The sequence below is a fragment of the Tupaia chinensis genome, unplaced genomic scaffold, assembly GCF_000334495.1.
Source record: "Tupaia chinensis unplaced genomic scaffold, TupChi_1.0 Scaffold000671_1, whole genome shotgun sequence".
NCBI lineage: Eukaryota > Metazoa > Chordata > Mammalia > Scandentia > Tupaiidae > Tupaia > Tupaia belangeri.
Window position 1 is genome coordinate 4,133,930 of NW_006160193.1, and position 21,424 is coordinate 4,155,353.

The 21,424-nt window shown below is 45.8% G+C and overlaps 1 protein-coding gene across 1 annotated transcript in view; it reads left to right on the forward strand.

The window, feature by feature from the left end:
• The window catches only part of YY1 (YY1 transcription factor), a 43,646-nt gene extending 22,439 nt beyond the window's left edge, over window positions 1-21,207 (forward strand). The window contains exons 4-8 of the mRNA XM_006160012.2: window positions 4,422-4,587; window positions 4,717-4,879; window positions 17,465-17,525; window positions 19,152-19,310; window positions 20,020-21,207. Coding sequence (XP_006160074.1) covers window positions 4,422-4,587; window positions 4,717-4,879; window positions 17,465-17,525; window positions 19,152-19,310; window positions 20,020-20,202 — 732 coding nt within the window. The 3' untranslated portion in view covers window positions 20,203-21,207. The remainder of the gene's footprint in view (window positions 1-4,421; window positions 4,588-4,716; window positions 4,880-17,464; window positions 17,526-19,151; window positions 19,311-20,019) is intronic.
• Window positions 21,208-21,424: the final 217 nt, after the last annotated feature.

Here is a 21,424-nt window from a genome sequence, read left to right on the forward strand (position 1 = left end):
GGTGGCATGGTGGTTAAGAGTGTGTTCTTACATGGCTGGCTGCAATTCAAGACCTGGACCTGGTGGCTTGCTTTCTCACTTTTCCTTTCTCTCTGTCTCTGATCAAGTTAAAAAATAATAATAAATGAAATAAAATAAGTAATTCTTCAGGGAAAACATAAAAAAGTAAACTTCCCTCGCCAGAATGCAAGCTGCACGAAGAGACTTGTTCCCGGCTACTGCTCCCAGTTCTTTGGACAGTGTCAGCCACACGGGAGGCTTTCAGTATGTATTGCGGCAGTACAGGAACACCTGTAGTCATTTCTTCATGCCATGCATTCAGCCTTCTTTCTGTCTCATTTGAGACCTCTCCTCTGCAGGGGACTGAATGTTTGTGTCACTGCCCTCTCCGACCTACCTAGTTCATATGTTGAAACCCTGACCCACAATGTGATGGTATTAGGAGGTGGATCCTTGGGAAATAATTTAGATCCAAGGGTGAAGCCCTGATAATGCAGTTAGTGCTCTTATAAAAGGAGAGCCCGGAGAGTTTCCTGGCCCTCTGTTAGTGAGAATGCATTGTGACGGTGGCATTTGCAAACTAGGGAGTGGGCCTCCTCCCAAGGACTACCATGTTGGCACCCTGATCTTGGATCAGGTATCCAAACCGTACCAGATAGTTTGTTGTTTAAACCAACTGTTCCATGGCATTCTCACTGCAGCAGCCCGAGCAAACCGAAGAGCCCTCTTCAGTAGCTCGTGCATAGTAGTGGTGGTCTTCACCCTGTTGTCATTGCTGTATCAGAAGTATAAAATAGGAGTAAAGAAGACAAGCTCTCCGGCCCACCTTTGTTTTCTGTCCCACATGAAAGTTTGGATGTGGGGACCCGCAGACGCGTAATAGCTGTCACTGGACTCCCATGTAGTCGACTGCGGTTCGAGTCCTGGACCCGGTGGCTTAAACTCATGCTGAGTGTGTGTGTGTGTGTGTGTGTGTGTGTGTGTGTGTGTGCCCAAGATCCTGAGAGGAGAATGGAGGAGATGGGGTTATGGCGTGGCCATCACCCCTGGGGGGCAGTTTCTTGCTTTCTGTCTCTGTCTGGCAAACGCATGCACCCTATAGGGGGAAAAAAAAAAACTCTCCCCCAAAAAAGAAAGTTTGGATGTAGTTGTAATTGTGCCTAGGTTAGAGGGCTTAGAGGGTGGGGGGTGTTGGTGTGGGGCAGCAGCTCTTAGAACAGTGACAGCAAAGACTCTGGTTACAGTGTTCTCACCTCTGCAGCTTCCATGACCATGTTTCTGTCTTTTTTTTTTTTTTTTTCCATATACTAATACATGCACCTGGCTTTTTAGGCCCGTTTACTCTTTCATGGGCAGATATTCTTCTTTTTTTGGTGGTGGGGGGGAGGTTTTCGCTATAGGGCACGCGCCCTCGCCAGACAAACAGAGAGAGACATAGAGACAGAAAGCGAGAAATCACCCCCCAGGGGGGGATGGTCACGTCACAGTCCCTTCTCCTCCATTCTCCTCTCGGGATCTTGGGCACACACGCACACACACCCGGCATGAGTTTTAAGCCACCGGATCCGGGACGCGAACTGCGGTCGACCACGTGGGAGTCTGGCGGCATAGCCATTACGCTAACTGCTGGTTCCCATGGGCAGATATTCTTCATCTGTAAATGGATAACCTCGGGTATATTATCTCTAGTGCTCTTTCTGGTTACAGGTAAGAGACAGGCTGGCATAGCAGTTAAAGCACACAGGTCTGAAGTTAGACTTCATGACTTCACCTCTGCCACTTACTAGTTAACCTGAGCAAGTTACTTCCCCTCTCTGTAACTCAGCTTTCTCCTTTGTAAGATAAAGTCCTGGCCCATCTCATAGGGCAGTATGTGCAGTGATTCTTTGTAATGACTCAGTGTTTGCTCGTCCTGAGCTGGAAGAGAGAAGCTGGTTTTTGTTTGTTTTTCCAGAGGATGCATGTGTTTGCCAGAGGGAGAAAGCACTCTCCAGTAGAGCGTGATCAGGCCGTAATCCCCCCATTTCTCCTTCCTGTTGGGAATCTTTGGCACACGTGCACTTTAGCCTAGCATGTTTTTTAAGTTTAAATTAGGTGTGTTCTGCGCTTTTTGATGTTGCGAGTGATTAGACTGATAATGAGCATTTCAACCAAATGAACCTATTCAATGTCTTGTTCTTGCTTTCCTCCTCTGGCTCCAGGTGCATGGGGAGTCTTTGAAAAGTTTGCAGAAAATGCTTGCTACGTACTCCCATGCATGCATGGATTTCAAAAATGTTTGTGTCAAAGTAAACTTGTACTTTCATTCTTACCATGAACTTTTTGAAGTGTTCTTCTCTAGTTTTTGGCAGACAACAGTTGTAGGGTTTTTGTTTGGTTTGAGGTTTTTTGTTTATTTCTTCTGAGAGAGACACAGAGAACAAACTTACCAGGGTATTGGATCTGCAGCCCACTCCCTAACCTTCAGCCAGCTCCAGATCCTGGCAGGCCTGCAAGCCTGTGCCCAGGGTAGTTGGGAAGGTCTCTGGGGTTCCTTGCCCAGCCTCGCATTACTGGCACACTGCTGTCTGGCCCCTGCTTGGATTTTGGTCTTATGTTTTGATGCTGGGAGAAAGGTAATTTGAGGTAAGAGTTGAACCAAGTCAGTGTTCTCTGAGAGATCTTGTTACTTCTTGTAAAACAGTTCGATCAAGAAGCAGATCTCACTTAGCATTAAGAATTATGGAGTACCTGTTCTTTAGACATCGAGGTAGCAGAAGACTGTTTTGTTGTCTGGGTGCATCCACTCTAGCTTAAGAGTGAAGCCAACAGAAATTAAGACCAGAGTCATTCCATCTGTCGGTCTTATTATTGGGAAATAGTCTGGGAATTCAAAGGAAAGGGGATGGGAGGGCCTACAGGTGCTTGGGGGATTAGGAGCTGGATTCCCACCTGGCCAACCCTCTCTCCCCCCTCCCCCGTGTCTGATCAAAGTAAGAAAAATTAAATAAATAAAATTGGATAGATAATTCTCAGACCAGCAGATGGTGTAATGGTTATGTTGTTGGACTCCCACATGGTTGACTGTGGTTTGAGTTTCGGATCTAGTGGCTTCAAACCACGCTGGATGTGTGTGCATGCCTGCTCAAGACCCCAGGAGAAGGGATTATGGTGTGGCTAGTGGCTACCCACCCCGGGGTGGATTTCTCACTTTTTGTCTTTGTCTCTCTAGCGAGTGCATGTGCCCTATAGCCAAAAAAAAAAAAAATTTCTCTTTAAAAAAACTTATTATTTTGAGAAGACAAAAAAGAGAGGAGGAGGACTCTGGAGCTGGAGTGATACATTCAGCCAGCCCTTAGAGGATTTGAGCTGGGGCCTGCAGTGGGAAGATCAGATCCAGGGAAAGTAATGACAGTGTAGATGGGGGACACATGCCATTGAGTACTTACTGCCGGGCCGGCCTGTATCCTAACAGACACTTAGGTCTGAGGTTGTAAGAACTAGTGACTGGGACAAAGACTGAAAGCCATCAATAAGATCTTGTGTCTGGGAGGTAGGAGATTATTTGTGGGGGGTCATTACTGTTCTCCATATAAATAGGGGAAGAAGACACCCCCCAGTGAGGTGTGACCATGCCACAGTCCCCTCTCCACTATTTTTCCAGCTCATTAAGATTTGGGGCATGCACATATGTGTGCCTGGTGTGTGTTTCAAGCTGCCGAGGCCGGGAGTTGTGGGATTCGGCTCCCTTAACCACTAGGCCAGCCTAGGATTCTTTTTTTAACCTATTGCATTTGCATGATAACATGTACAGGGTCAGCTTGATGACAGTGGTAGAGCACTATGCAGGTGATGCCAGAGCCACATGCAAGATTGCAGCCGACGCTCTCGGCTCTCTGCGCATGGTGTGGCGGGGGGGGGGGGGGTGAGTGCAGCACAAGACCCTGTTGAGGATGCGTCTCTTTCTTTTTCCCGTCTCATTATCACGAAAGAAATTTAACAAGTAGAGAAGTCCTGTATTCTTTGGACATATATTTATTGATGGCCAACTATGTGCAGACTTTGAAAAGGCTCTAAGGGATGCTTGGGATCAAAACCAACCAACCTTGTCCTTGTGGGGCTTCTGGTTTAGTGTGCAAGGGTTATGAAAATCCTGTAGCTGTTGTCCTGAGCTGTAGTCAGTGGGAATGCTGTGAGTAAGAGCTTAGGGGGTAGGCCACAGTGTATTCGAGGACCAAAGGCCTGTGCAGCTGGGACAGGCATGAGGGCTGACTAGTGCAAGCGGGGCTGGAGAAGCAGGCGGAGTCTGGCCAGGGGTGCTAAGTGACGGTGATGGAATCAGGTTGGAGTCCGTGTGTGAGTCGGTAGTTAACCGGAAATGTATGTGGTGGGTGAAAAGCAGAACTCCGAAGAGAAGAAGCAGGAAGGTGAACGTGAGCTAGTTAGAGAAGTGGGATTGGACCAGAAAAGAGCAGCAGCAAAGACTAACGGCAGACCCTCCTGGAAAGGCCGCAGAGGAACACAAGTTTAAAGGCACGTTGGACTTGGCATTGAAGATTTTGGTGACCTCCAAGCAACAACGGGATTTTAAGAGATTGAGGACGAAGAGTAGGTGGTTAAGAAGATGAGATGGTGGCTTTAAATCACCCATTTACAAAACTGCTAGTGAAAGCTGTTTTTACAGGCTTTAAAATGCATTTACTCAGCTAAGGTAATCGATCTCATGATGTGTTTCAGATGAAAAAAAAGATATTGACCACGAGACGGTGGTTGAAGAACAGATCATTGGCGAGAACTCGCCTCCTGACTATTCAGAGTATATGACAGGGAAGAAACTTCCTCCTGGAGGAATACCTGGCATTGACCTCTCAGATCCTAAACAGCTGGCAGAGTTTGCTAGGTAAGTAACACAGACTTTGCTTTTCCATTCATACAGAAAGAGCTTGAGTATGGCCGGCTGTGTCCCTGTGCCTAAGTCACAGTAGTGGTTTGTATTCTTTCTGTGAGGAAAGCTCTGAAAACAAAAGTGGCCAGTTTTATTTTCAGTAGTAATTATGCTATTAATGTGAGTGGCAGCATTTTAGATCCCTACAGACAACACAATGAGACATATACTATTTTAAAAACATCTATTATTTATTTATTCATTCATTTATTTTAATTTGACCAGAGAGAGAAAGAGAAAGCAAGTTGCCAGGTCCAGGACTCGAACCATGGTTGGCCATGTGGGAGTGTCCAGCGCCTTAACTACCATGCTACCTGCTGGTCCCAGAGACATATATCTCTTAACTCCATAATTGGAATTGCTTGTGAGGAAATAAAATTGTACAGAATGTGTTTCGAAATGGCTATCTTCACACTACCCCAGCCTCTGCGTACACTCTCATAGGCCTGTGTTGAACTGGGCCAAACTGTAGGACCCCTGGGTCTATGCTGGGTTCAACCAACTGACCGTGGGGGAAGGTTTCGTGAGCTCACGTTTCACTTGTCATCAGTGCTTTGTAAAGGAGCCATGACAGGAAGATGCCATGTCCTAGCTGACAGCCCTGTTGTCATGCAGGTGAGCAGTCAGGGAGCCCCCACCTGCTGGGTGTTTATTTGGTATTTGCTTTGCCAGAAAGGGGCTGGGCTCCTACAAAAGCCAGTGTTTTCTTTCTCGCTTTATCATCAGTACTATTTCGGAGTTTTCACAAGGACATGGAAAAAAATGGGAATGTAGGAACTTTTAAATAAAAAGAACTAGTAAAATAAACCCTGGAGTGGTGTAATGGTTACGTTGCTGGACTCCCATTAGTTGACCGCAGTTTGAGTACTGGGCCTGGTGGCTTAAAACTCAATACTGGGCATGTGTGTGTGCATGCCTAAAACCCCCGAGAATAAAGGGGAAGAGATTGACACCCTATAGCAAAAATCTCTCTTAAATAAATAAACATACAAACCCTGGTGCAGAAGACCCAACTGCTTTCCCCACCGGATGTTGAATGGAACCTTAATAGTTCAGTAAGTTTAGACAAGGGCACGATCAGGAGGAAAGAAGTGGTCCAGTACCTTCTAAGAACAGAACGAGGCACCTCTTTTCTTTCTCTTGGGAGCAGAGCAGTGTAGGGCAATCTCTGTCACCTGGAGCCTCATTTTCCCTACTCATCAGGTACGCATACGAATCCTACTGCATTCTTTTCATTTTAGTTCTAGTTTTTTTGTTTTGTTTTGTTTTTCATCATTATTGTTATTTTAAATTTGACTAGAGTCAGACACACAGAGATTGAATGAGAGAGAGAGAGAAAGCAAGCCACCAGGTTCGGGACTTGAACTGTGGTCAGCCATGTGGGAGTCCATCGCGTTTAACCACCACACCACCAGCTGGCCCCAGTTTTAGTTCTAGTTTTTTGCTCTAGGGCACATGTGTACACTAGGAGTGAGATAGGGAGAGAAAGTGGGAAATCACCTCCTGGGGGAATGGACATACCACAGTCCCTTCTTCCTCTTCTCTCCTCTTGGAAATTTAGGTGCGCATGTACACGTACCTGGTGTGATTTTCAAGCCACTGGATCTGGGATTTGAGCTGTGCAATTAGCCATGTGGGTTCTAGCTATCCTAATCTCCTTGCCACCTGCTAGACATACACCCCCACCCCTACTTTTCTTTTTTATTAAAAAAACAATTTTTTTTTTCCCTTCCTTCCTTATTTGACCAGAGAGGGACAGAGTGAGATAGAATAGAGAGAGAAAAAGTGAGAAGCAAGCCACCAGGTCCAGGTCTTAAACCGCAGTCAGTCTTGTAGGAGTCCAGTGCCCCAACCACCATGCCACCTGCCCCCCCCCCCCCCCTCCTCTTCCCACCCCCCCCCCCCCCCCCCCCCCCATTGCATTTTGATATAGAGGATTCTTAACCTTTTCTCCAGTGAAACTTTATATTTCTATCTTTTTTTAGAGAGACTTTTGCTATAGGTCATGTGCACTCACCAGAGAGACAGAAAGCAAGAAATCAACCCCTGGGGGGATGGCCACACAACAGTCCCTTCTCTTCCATTCCCTTCTCTGGATTTTGGGCATGCACGCATACATGCTTGGTCTGAGTTTTAAGCCACCACGTCTGGAACTTGATCTGCGGTCTACTACTTTGGAGTCCAGTGACATAACCATTTCTGCTATCTGCTGGTCCCCATGTATTTTATATATATATATAATGTATTCATTTAATTCCATTTGTTTTTGTTTGTTTGACCAGAGAGAGAAAGGGAAAGGGAGAAAGCAAGCTGCCAGGTCTGGGACTCGAACCATGGTCAGCCATGTGGAAATCCAGCGCCCTTAACTACCACTCTGACCTGTTGGTCCCGGTCCCCATATATTTATGTCTTATGGCAGGTTAATAAAGTTCGGGCTTTGTTCTTTTGTTAATAGTGTATTCCAGCTTCCATTGCTATTTGCATTTCAAATATAATTAGGTGAGTCAGTTGCTAACTGCCTTCTTCCACCACCACCATCAAAAAAATAAAAACGGGACCAGCAGGTGGCATGGTGGTTAAAGCGCTGGACATTCCCACATGGTCCACCACCGTTCAAGTCCTGGACCTGGTGGTTTGCTTTCTCACTTTCTCTTTCTGTGTGTGTCTCTGTCTCTCTCTCTGGTCAAATTAAAATAAATGAATGAATAAATTAAAAATTAAATAATTCTAACCAAAATAATTAGAAATAAAAATGGAATCTGCAGGGTCAGTGGTGAGGTTAGGCTTTGGGGGCAGATTAAGCCAATGCCGTCCCGTGTCTAATGTTGCTATGTGTTCTTCAAGTAAGCTCTTTCTTATGTACTTGGAATTTTAGAGACAATACAGAGGTGGGGCAGAGGGACCTGAGAAGGATTCGTAGAAGGGCAGCATTTGATTTGAGCCCTGGAAGACGCAGTTTGAATTGGTAGAAACGATGTTGGCCAGTGCGGCCTCCATGCCAGAGCAGCACGCATACAGCAGGAAGTGCACGTTCAGGACGCAGTGTAGTCGGGTAGAAAGTAGTCTGTAGTCAGTGCCTGGGCATCGGGGTGCTTTCAGGGAGGTGACTGAGTTTGGATCCCTTGGAACCTGGTCCATACGGTCCGTGAACATTGTCCCAAGATCGATACACTGCTGCTAGCACTTTTGAGCAGCAGAGCAGGAGGCCATGTGCTCCGAGCTCTCATCTGAGAGAACTCCTTGGCAGCTCCATCCAGTCTGTACGGTGCAGGGGCAGCCCAGAGGAGGAGCAGGTCAGTGGAGCAGGAGCTGGAGTAGTGGTAAAGGGATAAATGTGGGGATTATAGGAGACGAGGGAAAGGTGCAGGACCATGTTGATGCGGTATCTGCCAGGAGGTGGGGGACAAACATGGAGGAATTGAAATGGACCTTAGGGCCTGCCTGCCTGTGGCCTGGTGGTTAAGGCAGCTGGACCCCACATAGTGAACCACATTGTTTGAGTCCCGGACCTGGTGGCTTGAAAAACATGCCAGACGCGCCCTTGCCCAGAATTCCTAAAGGAGGGAGGAATGGAAGAGAAGGGATTGTGACCTGACCCTCCCTGTTGTCAATTTCTCCTTTTTCTCCCTCTTTCTGTCTCTCTCACAAGTGCATGTGCCCTCTGGGAAATTTCCCCAGAAAAAGAACAGTAAAGTCTTCAAACCTTGGGTGACAGGGAAAATTAGGGTAAGGTTCTTGTCTGGGATTTAAGGTAGGCAGTGTTTGGTTTTAGAGTTAATGGACCATCTATGTCGGACTTTAGGTGGTTTGGGTTAGAGTCATCTGATGACAGCGGGCCACAAGCTTGGAAGTTCTGGGTTCTTTGAGGTGGAAAGGCTTTGGAAAGAACAAAGCCTACCATAACATCTCGGGGAACCTGAGTATCTGAAGGGGAGAGAACCCAGTACTGAGCAGCGGGATTGTTCCGACAAGCAGGAGGGACTTGGGACTGGCAGGTACCACAGCGGCCAGTGGGATCTTGTCCCGAAGGTCCGGGAGAGGGGAGAACACCTCTCTAGATGACACATTGCCAGGTGGTTCCACTGGAAGGGTGGGGGCTGGGAGAAGCATTTGAAGAGAGAAGGATCCCGTGGGCAGTGAGTGAGCAGAAGAAAGTAGGCATCATTGACCATTGGTTTGTTCTCTCTTCCTGAAAAATGGTGGCTGCTGGTAGGAGAGCTTGTCCTCAGTCCCCTGAACAGAAAACCCAGGGGCAGCAGAACTGTTGGCACAGTGACCTGGGCTGCCTTAGACAGTCTGCCTGTGGGCTAGGACCCAGCTACCAGGTCCAGCCAGCCGCTGGTGGAATTTCAAAACACCAAGGATGAAGAGCCTAAGTTTCCAGCGAGATCGGCCTTCTGTAAAAGAACAATAGACCCAGATGAGACATGTCTTCCACAGCAGTAAAGGTGCTGAAGACAGTGAAGCAGTATACTCTGAGAGGGGAACTGTAAACGTAGACTTCTTCATCTTTCAAAGCCATGAGGTTAATATAAGGCCCCGACTTAAAGAGACCTAAGTGTGTATTTCATGCATCCTCTCAGGTGGTTGCATGAGGATATGGTAGCGCAAAATGATGTCAACCTGACAGGGAAGACTTTCAGTGAAAAATCCAGAGGATAGCAGGCTGGAAAATGTATTTTGTTGAAAATAGGAAGTCAGTGAGCTATAAGGATTTCTTTAAAAAAAAAAAAAAATCCCATTTCATTCGGTAGTGGATAGCATGAGTAAGGCCCTGGGTGCTGTGGGAAAGAGGCTTCCAAAAAAAGAGTAGACTTCCTGAAAAGGGGTGAGGGCATGGGACTAGGAGACGGGCCGTGATATTGACATTATTCCAGGAGGGAGAGCTCATTTAACATGCCTGCAGGAAGATCCTCTCCTTGGTACTTGCAGCTCTTGTGTTGGGTTTGCAGAGCAAGAAGAGTGTTCTATTCTAGCACAGGCTAACCCGCAGCGCCACCCTCATGTGAACGTAATAGTATCTTTACACCGTGGTTAGAGATGTCGCTTTGGGCCCAGCCACAGTAGCACACACTGGTGGGACACACAGGCCTGGGTTCCCAATCTACCCTAAAGGCTGGGTTTGGGGGCCTGACCCTACAGTCCCAGCTACTCTGGAGACTGGAGCCGGGAGAGTTGAACATGGTGAGGCCTGGTTTTTTTTTCTTTTTTTCTTTTTTCAGGTTTACATGGAATAGAATAAAATCTTTATAATTTTTTTTTTTTTTAAATAAGTATTTGTTGTAGGGCCCTAGCCAGAGAGTGAGAAATCTCCCCTTGGGGGCAGTGGTGATGCAGCAGTCCTTTCTCCTTCATCCTCCTCTTAGGACTTTGGGCACCAAGAAGTATTTGCTTGAGTGCCCTGTTTTTGAGTCTTCACATTTTGAATGAGAATCATGGGTCACATTAAGTAGCATGTTATGGGGGCCCCAGTGTGGTGACTGAGACTCTGGAAACTGGGGACCATGAGGCACTGGGGCCCCAGAACTTGTCTGACTGGCCTCCATTCCCAGTCCCCTTTATTCTGCGACACACAGAGTGACATTCAAGCCCTTGGCTCTTGGCTTCAGGTAGAGTGTTAGCTGCTCTTCCCTCTCCTCCATGTGCTGAGAGGACTTGAAACTGAACCCAGGATATTTCAGACGGTGCCACACTCCGCCTAGACTGCCTAGTGAGTCAGTTACATATGCATATGTGCAAATTTAATAAACGATGGCTTTCAGTGGCTGTTCTTCCCTGAAATCCCTGTTTAGTAAGTACTTCAGAAAGTGGTCAGTGGGAACCTGCAGTTCTCCTTCCTGGTTAAATGGGCAGCCTCTGTGCCAGTTTCATGAACTAGCTGTAGCCCTATTCCAAAACCTGTGGTCTGGGAGGATTAGAATGAAGAGTGGTTGGCCAGTCCCACCACCAGGATGGTTATTGTTTTGCTCTCTACCCACTCTGAGAGTTCCCCAGAATTAGCGAAAGATGAAAGGTAAGAGTGGAGGTGAGAATTCCTTAAAACCCCTCACTGATACCATGTGAAGATACACCATAAGATAATGATTTGGTCAGACTGTTTCGCTTATATAAGGCGACATAATCTTTGCACAAAGGGGAGGTGAGTCGTGCTTGCAGGTGGTAGAGTGTGATACAGGGACTTCTGCCCCACCAGCATAGGTCATACTATTGGTGATTCTGGTGTAGATGACATTTAAGCTTATTTTGCAGGGAAGAGGCTTATCTTTATTCAGGAATCACTGTTCCAAAAAAATAATTCATCTCTGCTTCTGGGATATTTGCAGACGTGAGTTACTTGGAAAGTTTTAGAGCACCAGAACTTTTTAGGGCTTTTGAACACAAAATGTATTGCATTTTTTTTAAAGAATGAACTCTTGGGACCAGCAGTTGGCATGATGGCTATGTCACTAGACCCCCATGTCATTGACCATGGTTTGAGTCCCAGGCCCAGTGGCTTAAACTCACACCGTGTGTGTGTGCCCAAGATGCCAAGAGGAGAATGGAGGAGAAGGGCTTGCAGCGTGGTCACTCCCCCGAGCATGATTTCTCACTTTCTAGCTCTGTCTTTCTGGAGAGCGCATGTGCCCCATAGCAAAAACACCCCCCCCCCCCAAAAAAAAAAGGAATGACCTTTTTTTTTTTTTTTTTAAAGAGAGGGTTTTGCTATAGAGTGTGCTCACCAAAAAGACAGAGACAGATAGAAAGCCAAAAATGACCCCCCAAGAGGATGGCCACACCACAGTTCATTCTCCATTCTCTTGGGATTTGGGGCACACATGCACATGCCCCTGGCGTAATTTTAAGCCACTGGGTCCAGGACTTGAACCACAGTCAGTGATGTGGGAGTCCAGCTACATGACCATTACACCATCTCCTGGTCCCTGAACTCCTATTTTTAGGTAGACCCATTAAACATGGCCAGTGAGTGGTAATAATAGCTGTCATTTCCCAAGTGTGGAACATATACCTTCTGCCTAATCGTCACAGCCCTGAAGTAGGTAGTGGTTGCATTAATGCCTTTTTACAGAGTAATGGAGGCTGAGAAGCCGAATGGTTGGCTCAAGGTCATGCAGCTGGTAGAAAACAGCTCCAAGCCACATATCTGATTCCGTTTCATTCATGACACCTGCTGTTGTCCTTGTCTCTGGGTTCAAAAGATCTCATTGAAAGTGTCAGAGTTGATTAATAAAAAACTCAAGTCTTAGTTACTTCAAATAGTTGGGTAGGTTTAAGACAATACTAAGCAGTAGTGTATGACCATATTCTTTACACTCAGAACCAAACACTCTGAATCTAAGTGTCCTTTTTTGGATAGTGGCCTTTCAGTGTTTGCATTCAAATAAATGCAGAAGATACTAATGTGGGCTGTTGTTCTGGGCTGTAGGGAGACAGATGATTTGCCAAGGAGCCTGCGGGTGGCTTCACCTTCCACTTTGTGAGTCCATGGGTGTTTATCGAAATTTCGATTTTTATTATAAAATTATTTCTAAATACTAGCACACATTTTGAAAATGTTATTTTAAGAAAAAAATATCACTTATAACAAAAAAATCAAGAGTTCAGTACATTGGACATGAGACTTCTTACTATTGTGCATGTTTGAAATTTCCCATGTAATAAAACGTATGGGGCTGGTCCCTCTTTCATCCAGTGCAATTTGTGGGGCCAGCAGACAGCATTATGGTGCTGGACTCCCACGTGGTCTACTGCAGTTTGAGTCCTGGACCCAGCAGCTTAAAACTCATGTGCGTACGTGCGTGCTCATGATCCTGAGAGGAGAGTGAAGAAGGGATTGCAGCGTGGCCATCCCCCCTGGGGGGTGATTTCTCAACTTGCTCTCTCTGTCCCTCCGGTGAACACACATGCCCTATAGCAAAAATCTCTCTTAAATACACCAAAATTTACTTTCATTCCTGTGTGTACCATTCCATGTATTTGGACAAACAACAATTATGTAGTCATCTCCATAGTCAATACATTCCCTTTTTTGTCATTTTTTAAGAGAGATTTTTGCTCCTTGTGTGCTCTGCAGCGAGACAGAAAAAAAGTGAGAAATCATCCCCCAGGAGGTGGCCACACTGCAATTCCTTCTCTTCTCAGGATTCTGGTCATGCATGCACACATGCCTGGTATGAGTGTCAAGCCACTGGGTCTGGGGCTCAAACCACAGTCTGCCATGTGGGAATCTAATACATTAATTTCTATACTCCCTGCTGGGCCCCAGTCATACATTCTTAATTGGCAAGATCGACACTTGTTTTTCGTGTACTTTAAAGTCATTAATAGGAGCCAGCCCGTGGCCTGGTTATTAAGGCATCTGGAGCGCACGTGCTGCCCGTGCATGTCAGGTTTCAGACCCACCACCTTGAGAAATGGACCAGTGCATGTGAACACATGCGTGTGTGCCCAAAATCTCCAAAGGAGGAAGAAATGAAAACGAGATTGTGTGTGACCTGCCCTATGGGTGTGCTTTCATGCTTTGACCCTCTCTCTCTCCTGCAAACACATATGCCCTCTGACAATTGTTTTTTTAAGTCATTAATAGTTGAGTGGAGGGGGACCAGTAGTTGGCATAATGGCTGTTGCTGGACTCTCATGTAGTCGACCACAATTCGAGTCCTGGACCCGGCAACTTAAAACACACTGGGCGTGTGTGCGTGCGTGCCCAAGATCCCGAGAGGAGAATGGAGGAGAAGGGATTGAGGTGTGGCCATCCCCCCTGGGGAGTGATTTCTCGCTTTCTGTCTCTGGCGAGTGCATGTGCCCTATAGCAAAAAAAAAAAAAAAAAAAAAAAAAAATTGGGGGGGGGCACCGAGGGGGGAAAAAAAAAAAAAAAAAAAAAAAAGTTGAGTGGAGGGACCAGCAGTGTGGCATGGCGGTTAAGGTGCTGGACTCCCACATTGATGGCCTCTGTTCAAGTCCTGGGTCTGGCAGCTTGTTTTCTCACTTTTTCCTTCTCTTTCCTCTTTCTCTCTCTCTCTCTAGTGAACGCATGTACCCTATAGCAAATTAAAATAATAACAATTAATGATAAATAAGTAAATTACAATTTTTTAAAAAATCGAGTGGAGGGGCTGGCAGGCAGCATTGTGGTTTAGATGCTGGCTGACTGTAACTCAGACCTGGCGGCTTGCTCTCTCACTTTCCCTCTTTCTCTGCCTATCTCTGGCAAGTGCTCATACCCTATAGCAAATTTTAAATGAACAATAATGACAAAAATGAATCTTTTTTTTAAATTTGAATGGAACAGAAACCTTTTACCTAAAGAACTCTTACAACTGGGAACCAGCAGTTAGCGTAATGGCTATGTCGCTGGACTCCCACGTAGTTGACCGCGGTTTGCGTCCCGGACCCGGTAGCTTAAAACTCACGCTGGGCGCGTGTGCATGCGTGCCCAAGATCCCGAGAGGAGAATGGAGGAGAAGGGATTGCGGCGTGACCATCCCCCCTGGGGGGTGATTTCTCGCTTTCTGTCTCTATGTCTCTCTCTGTCTGTCTGGAGAGCGTACGCGCCCTATAGTGAAAACCTCTCAAAAAAAAAAAAAAATGAACTCTTCCATATGGCACAGTGGCACCAAACTTTGGTCCTACCAACATCTAGGACTCACTGGTACTTAGGATAACGAAGGCTGGTTCAGAGGCCTGTGCACAACAGGCACTGACAAATGCTCACTGATGCGATAATGATTCGCTTACAGGAGTAGCAAGGATCTGAAGCGTTGAGGGAGGACGGGATAGCAGACTGACAGTGTCCATGGAATGGAAAGGAAATATGTGCAGTCTTGAACAGACTCCACAGAGATGAGGTCGCGGCCAGATACATTGTCCCAGCCACCCTCGAGGGCTTCGGAGGTTAAACCAAATGTTTCCTTGCCTTCCAGTTCTATGGTCATTTCTTAGATCAGGGGTTGAAGGAGGAGGATATTGTTGGTCCTTTGTTAACTTAAAGGTGACAGGGGTGATGTTTTATGGCTGACAGGAAGTAGTGAATCAGCTCTTATTGTTAAGGAATTGTTGACTCACTTTACTAATAATGAAATGAACCCTCATGAAGGGTGAGAGGTGGCAAAACTAGGGACAAAGAGAAAGTGTCCTAGAGATTTAAACCTGTTCCAGTTTTCCTAGGAACTCTTCATTTGTCACCCCTCTGTCATACAGATCTGTAGGGAATCCCGGGTTTCTGCACAATTCTGTTGGTGTTTGTTTTAGGGCTTAGTTATATTGGGCTAGGTGTATTTTTGGTGATAATTTTATTAAGAGAAAGTTTTATTATTATTTTTTTTAATGTAGAGAAGTTTAGTTGTAGGTATGGGGAAGAGACTAAAGAACTTTTTAGATGTAGAGTAAGGATTGGACTTTGTTAATTGGGGTTAAGATGTTTTTTACTTTTATTAGATGTGTTTGTTAGAACGCCCTTAGTAATTTCCACTCTGCTCTGTCTGTAGTGAGGGTTAAGGAAAGGACAGGTTATGGAGTATTTGGAGAGGGTTTTAACAAATACCAAAGGCAGCATTGTGGTTTAGGCAGGTTCATAGAGGTAACAGGTAGGTAAGTTACTAAACTAGACTAAACCAGCAAGCTTTCTGGGTGGTCATTCACACAGGGTTCGCCCAGACTGTTCCATGTTACCAGGACTTTTGCCATGTGTAAAGAACCTCTGAACTTCCAAGCCCTATCCTGAATCAGCGTCAGAGATCAGTTTAGAATAAACGCTCTGGGGGGACCAGCAGTTGGCGTAATGGCTATGTCGCTAAACTCCCATGTAGTCAACCACAGTTTGAGTCCTGGAACAGGTGGCTTAAACTCACACCAGGTGCATGTGCGTGCTTGCTCAAGATCTCAAGAAGAGAATGGAGGAGAATGGATTGCAGCATGGCTATCCCCCTGGGGAGGGATTTCTCGCTTTCTTTCTCTCTCTTTTTGGCGAGTGCATGCGCCCTATAGCAAAAAAAAACCCTCTCCCCCCAAAATAAATAATAATAAATACTCTTGGAGCCAGCAGGTGGTTAGGTGCTGGATTCCCACATGGCTGACAATGGCTCAAGTCCTGGACCTGGCTTGAAAATCATGCTGGGTACATATGCATTTGTACCCAGTCTCAAGAGGAGACTGGAGGAGAAGGGATTGCTGTGTAGCCATCCTCTCTGGGTGGGGGTGATCTTAACTTTCCCTCCCTTTGGTGAAACCACACACCCTACAGCAAAAACCTAAAAAGAGAAAAGGCTAAACAGTATGGAATAGCATGTGACATTTCCCCCTCCTCCAGTCCCTTGAGGCTCTTCCCCAAGTAATCAGTTTGTCATATCATATATGAACAGTCATCCTCTGTGTAGAGGGACTGTCCCATGCGTTTTTTAGAAATGATACTTCTTCCTTTGTTTTAAGTTGCCAGCAGGTGCATGCACTCAGACAGAGAGGGTGAAAGCACTCCCCAAGGGGCTGTGGCCACACTGCATCCATTCTCCATCCTGTTGGGACACATGCACACACCCACTTCGTTTTCCAGCTGCCAGGGCCGGGATTCAAACTGGAGTGGATCCAGCTCCCATAACCACTGGGCCACAGGGTGGGCCTGAAATGATTTCTTAAAGGTCATATTTGCTAGTACAAAATAGATCCTTTTTGAGGCCCATTTTGTGTTTTTAAGAAGCAGGAGCCAGCAGGTGGCATGGTGGTTAAGGCACTGAACACTCCCACATGGCCAACCATGGTTTGAGTCCCCGACCTAGTGACTTGCTTTCTCACTTTCTCTCTCTTCTCTCATCAAATTAAAATAAATGAATGAATAAATGAAATTAAATTTAAAAAAAAAGTTATTTAGGGACTAGCTGATGGCGTAATGGTTCCGTCTCTGGACTCCCACATGACCAACCGCAGTTTGAGTCCTGGACCCAGTGGCTTGAAAGTCATTCCAGGCACATGTGCATGTGGGCCCAAGATCCTGGGAGGAGATGGGGTTGAGGCCTGGCCATCCCCCTTGGGGTGATTGTTGTTTTCTGTCTCTCTCCAGTAAACACATATGCCCTATAGCAGAAATCTCTCTTAAAATAATTATTTAGAGCCATGTGTTTCTAAGGCCCACCCGTGTCTGTTTGCTGTCCTCTGTGCGGAACCTGTGTTACTGTCACTCAGCAGCTGCTCCTGGCGGCCTTGCCCTGCCCATGCTTGGAGACTTGTGGTGGTCTGGCTGTTTATCTTTTGTATTTTTTCAAGAGTTTGGAGGAAAGAACAGGGATTTGAGCCACACACATCGTAGAGCCATTCTGAGCTGCACAACTTCTTAGACCAGAAGCGCGGCTCCTTGGCCTTTCTGATCACCCTGTCTCTGAATGGGAGGGGCAGTTTGCAGTGGACGGTGCTCCATGAGCGCGCGTGGTCTGGTCCCTTCTCTTTGTGGGAACATGTTGTAGCCTTAGTATTGGTACCTACCAGGAACTAGGTGGTTAATGGTAGTTGAGTCTACTACTACAAATCTTTTTTTTTTTTTTTTTTCTTGTAAGAATGAAGCCAAGAAAAATTAAAGAAGACGATGCTCCAAGAACAATAGCTTGCCCTCATAAAGTAAGTAACACTCGGGGAGTGTGTGTTTTTAAAGTGTCAGAGTTTATATGGAATGTACACTCCTATCTGCTCTCCTCATCAAGATCCAGTGGGGACCTGTCAGCTCTGGTGGCTCAGTTCAAGAGACAAATCTTAGTGTTTAGTAAAAGCCACTTAAACTGAAACTGTTAGGTGGGTTGCTGTGGGGACCAGCGTGCGTGTTCTGACCATGTTGGGGATTAGACTGTCCGCTCCTTTCTGCGTGGACCATTGTTAGTGAGCTCATCCTCCAGCATCGGGTTGTCTCTCACCTTTATGGACCATAGGTTGTTACTGAAATTCGGAAATGATTTTAAATGTTGCGAAGAGAACCCAAATAAAGATTTCCTAAATTCCCTCAGAATTCCTTACCTTATTTACTGTTAAATTGTTTACTGGGATCCTTGGTTGTTTTCAAATGCAGTTAACCTCTAAAATGAAAAGTTGCCTGCAGTGTACTTTGAGATATTGATTGGAATCTGTTTTCAAACCTAAGTGGATGTAAAACTAGCAGAAGAATAAAGTATCACATAGGTGCAGAGAAACAAAGGAAGAGATGATGAATGGAATAGAGGATATTTTACAGTCAGCGATTGGAGAAAGGTGACTTCGGTCTTGTGTCACCTAGTAATGACTGCGCTCACAAGGTCTTGGTGTTCTTTTACTGGCCTGGATGTGGAGATTTAGAAATGGAAGTTGATTGCCACCAGGCCAACATAAGTACGCATTTGAAAACAGCAGTGCCTGAGGTGCTTGTCAACACCTCTCTTCAATTACACGTGTAAAGTGCCATTTCCCAAATGACACCGAACCTAGAGGTCAAGGTGGCAAAACTGTGGCTTCCCTCCATTTGCCTGTGAAGCTGTCTGGTGGTGGCCTGTGCTGTCCTTCTGTTGTGCTGTCTTGCCATTTCCCATTCACTCCATCCCTGGGCAACAACTGCAGAAGAAATTAAGGACATGCTTCTCCCGAGCACCTTGCATCCATCCACCCTGCCCACCCTGCACTGGTATCGGTTTGCCTGCTTCGTCCTTTTCCTAGTGTCTCACAAAATAAATTTCTTCTGTAGTTGCCATTCCTTGGAGACCCTCTTGCTTCTTTCTCTGTCGAGAAGGGGAAAGAGGCAGAGAGAGAAGAGGGAACAGTAGGCGATGGAGAGTGACAGCCCATTGGTGCAGCACAGACTATGGGGCCCACCAAAGGTAGTGGTGGACTGCCGTCATCTCAGCTCCGTTTCCTTACCAGTGCTCTGTTATGCGTTCCGGGGGACGTGGTCGGGCGAGGCGGCTGCGGTGTAGCTGGGGCCAGCGTCGGGTCCTACCCCCCAGCTTGGCCATCCTAGTAGCGTGACCTTGGGCAAGTCTACTTAAAGACATCTCTAAGCCTCTGTGTTTCCTCATCTGTAAAACAAGAGTTTGCACTAAATGATAAGGCCTTTTACAGCTGTCTTTTTGTCTTAAATAACGTAACATTCTCCATAGTGCTAAGGAACATCGAAATGGGGGCTGGGAGGTGGTTCCGTACATGTGTCAGTTAAGGCTGTCACGGTGGTTGAGCCCTTCCTGGCAGTTCGCAGTGTGACCACTAAGCCTCTTTCTCTGTTTGAAGGGCTGCACGAAGATGTTCAGGGATAACTCTGCCATGAGAAAACACCTGCACACCCACGGTCCCCGAGTCCACGTCTGTGCAGAATGTGGCAAAGCTTTTGTCGAGAGCTCAAAACTAAAACGACATCAACTGGTTCATACTGGAGAGAAGCCCTTTCAGGTAGAGCCAGTTCCCTTTCTCTCCGCACTGCCTTGCCCATCGGGCACTGTGAGCATGGGTGGGGAGGCCCCGCCCAGAATCAAGTCTTATTGCTGTTCTTTCCTGAGAAACAAAATCGGTCTCCCGCGGGTGTGCAGAGCCTCACAGGTTCTGGACTCGCTCATACGCCATCTGTGTGGCTCTGGGCATGGGTTACATTATATCCATGGCTACGGAGGACATTTCCTGGCAGGAGAGCATCAGGATTGGGTAAGAGCACGCCGGGAACTAAATTCCTGGTGCGTTCACTGTGGGACTGAAGTGATTTATTCTTGGAAATTAAATATATATTGAATTACTAACAATAGGGAACTTTTAAAATTTCATCACATAAGGGTATAGTTGGTGTTTTGTCTTTTTTTCTTGAAGCCCATAAGTTACATGGATGCACTTTGATAATTGACACCAGAAATCTTCTGTCCTTTTTGCCTCACTGTTGGGGATATTTGCAGAAGTTCTAGGGCCTTCACCTGGCACCTGCACGGGTCATGGGGTGGTCTAACACACAGACATCCCTGCCCACTAGTTCTTAGTGTACCTAGGAAGTTACCCAGGGCAGGGAGGAGTGCTGGGTACCGACGGGCTGTTCTCCGCCAAAGCATCCAGCCCGTCACTCCTGGGGGCTGGTCAGAGTTGCCGAGAGGGTTGATCTCTGGTCTTTCCTCGACAGTGCACATTCGAAGGCTGCGGGAAACGCTTTTCACTGGACTTCAATTTGCGCACACATGTGCGAATCCATACCGGAGACAGGCCCTATGTGTGCCCCTTCGATGGTTGTAATAAGAAGTTTGCTCAGTCAACTAACCTGAAATCTCACATCTTAACACACGCTAAGGCCAAAAACAACCAGTGAAAAGAAGAAAGAGAAGACCTTCTCGACCCCGGGGAGTATCTTCCAGGAGTGTGATTGGGAATCAATATGCCTCTCCTTTGTATATTATTTCTAGGAAGAATTTTAAAAATGAATCCTACACGCCTAAGGGACATGTTTTGATAAAGTAGTAAAAATTAAAAAAAAAAAAAACTTTAATAAGATGACATTGCTAAGATGCTCTATCTTGCTCTGTAATCTCGTTTCAAAAACACGGTGTTTTTGTAAAGTGTGGTCCCAACAGGAGGACAATTCATGAACTTCGCATCAAAAGACAATTCTTTATACAACAGTGCTAAAAATGGGACTTCTTTTCACATTCTTATAAATATGAAGCTCACCTGTTGCTTACAATTTTTTTAATTTTGTATTTTCCAAGTGTGCATATTGTACACTTTTTGGGGATATGCTTAGTAATGCTATGTGTGATTTTTCTGGAGGTTGATAACTTTGCTTGCAGTAGATTTTCTTTAAAAGAATGGGCAGTTACATGCATACTTCAAAAGTATTTTCCTGTAAAAAAAAGTTATATAGGTTTTGTTTGCTATCTTAATTTTGGTTGTATTCTTTGATGTTAACACATTTTGTATAATTGTATCGTATAGCTGTATTGAATCATGTAGTATCAAATATTAGATGTGATTTAATAGTGTTAATCAATTTAATCCCATTTTAGTCACTTTTTTTTTCCAACAAAAAAAAAATACTGCCAGATGCTGATGTTCAGTGTAATTTCTTTGCCTGTTCAGTTACAGAAAGTGGTGCTCAGTTGTAGAATGTGTTGTACCTTTTAACACCTGATGTGTACGTCCCATGTAACGGAAAGGGCAACAATAAAATAGCTACCCTGAAGAAAGAGTACGGCAGAACAAGGTCTGTAAGCACAGTCTTATTTTCTTTTGTTGTCCGGAATACTTACAATTCTTGAGCCTCCCAGAAATTGGAAGCTAAATAAAGCAACTCAAGTTTCTTTTATTTTGCACTCAATTACAGTGACTTGTGATTCAAGCAATGCATGGATATTTTAATATTTTCTACATGTCTGAATTCTGAAAGAGTAGGTGACAGGCATCCCAAGTTAAGGAACTACCTCAGAGCACACCCCAGACTGGGCCCGCTGGTGATAGGATTTGACTATAGCACCCTGCAAATGTGAGTGCAGCACCTGGGCTGTGGCCCAAGCATCTTCTCCAGGTAAGGAGCT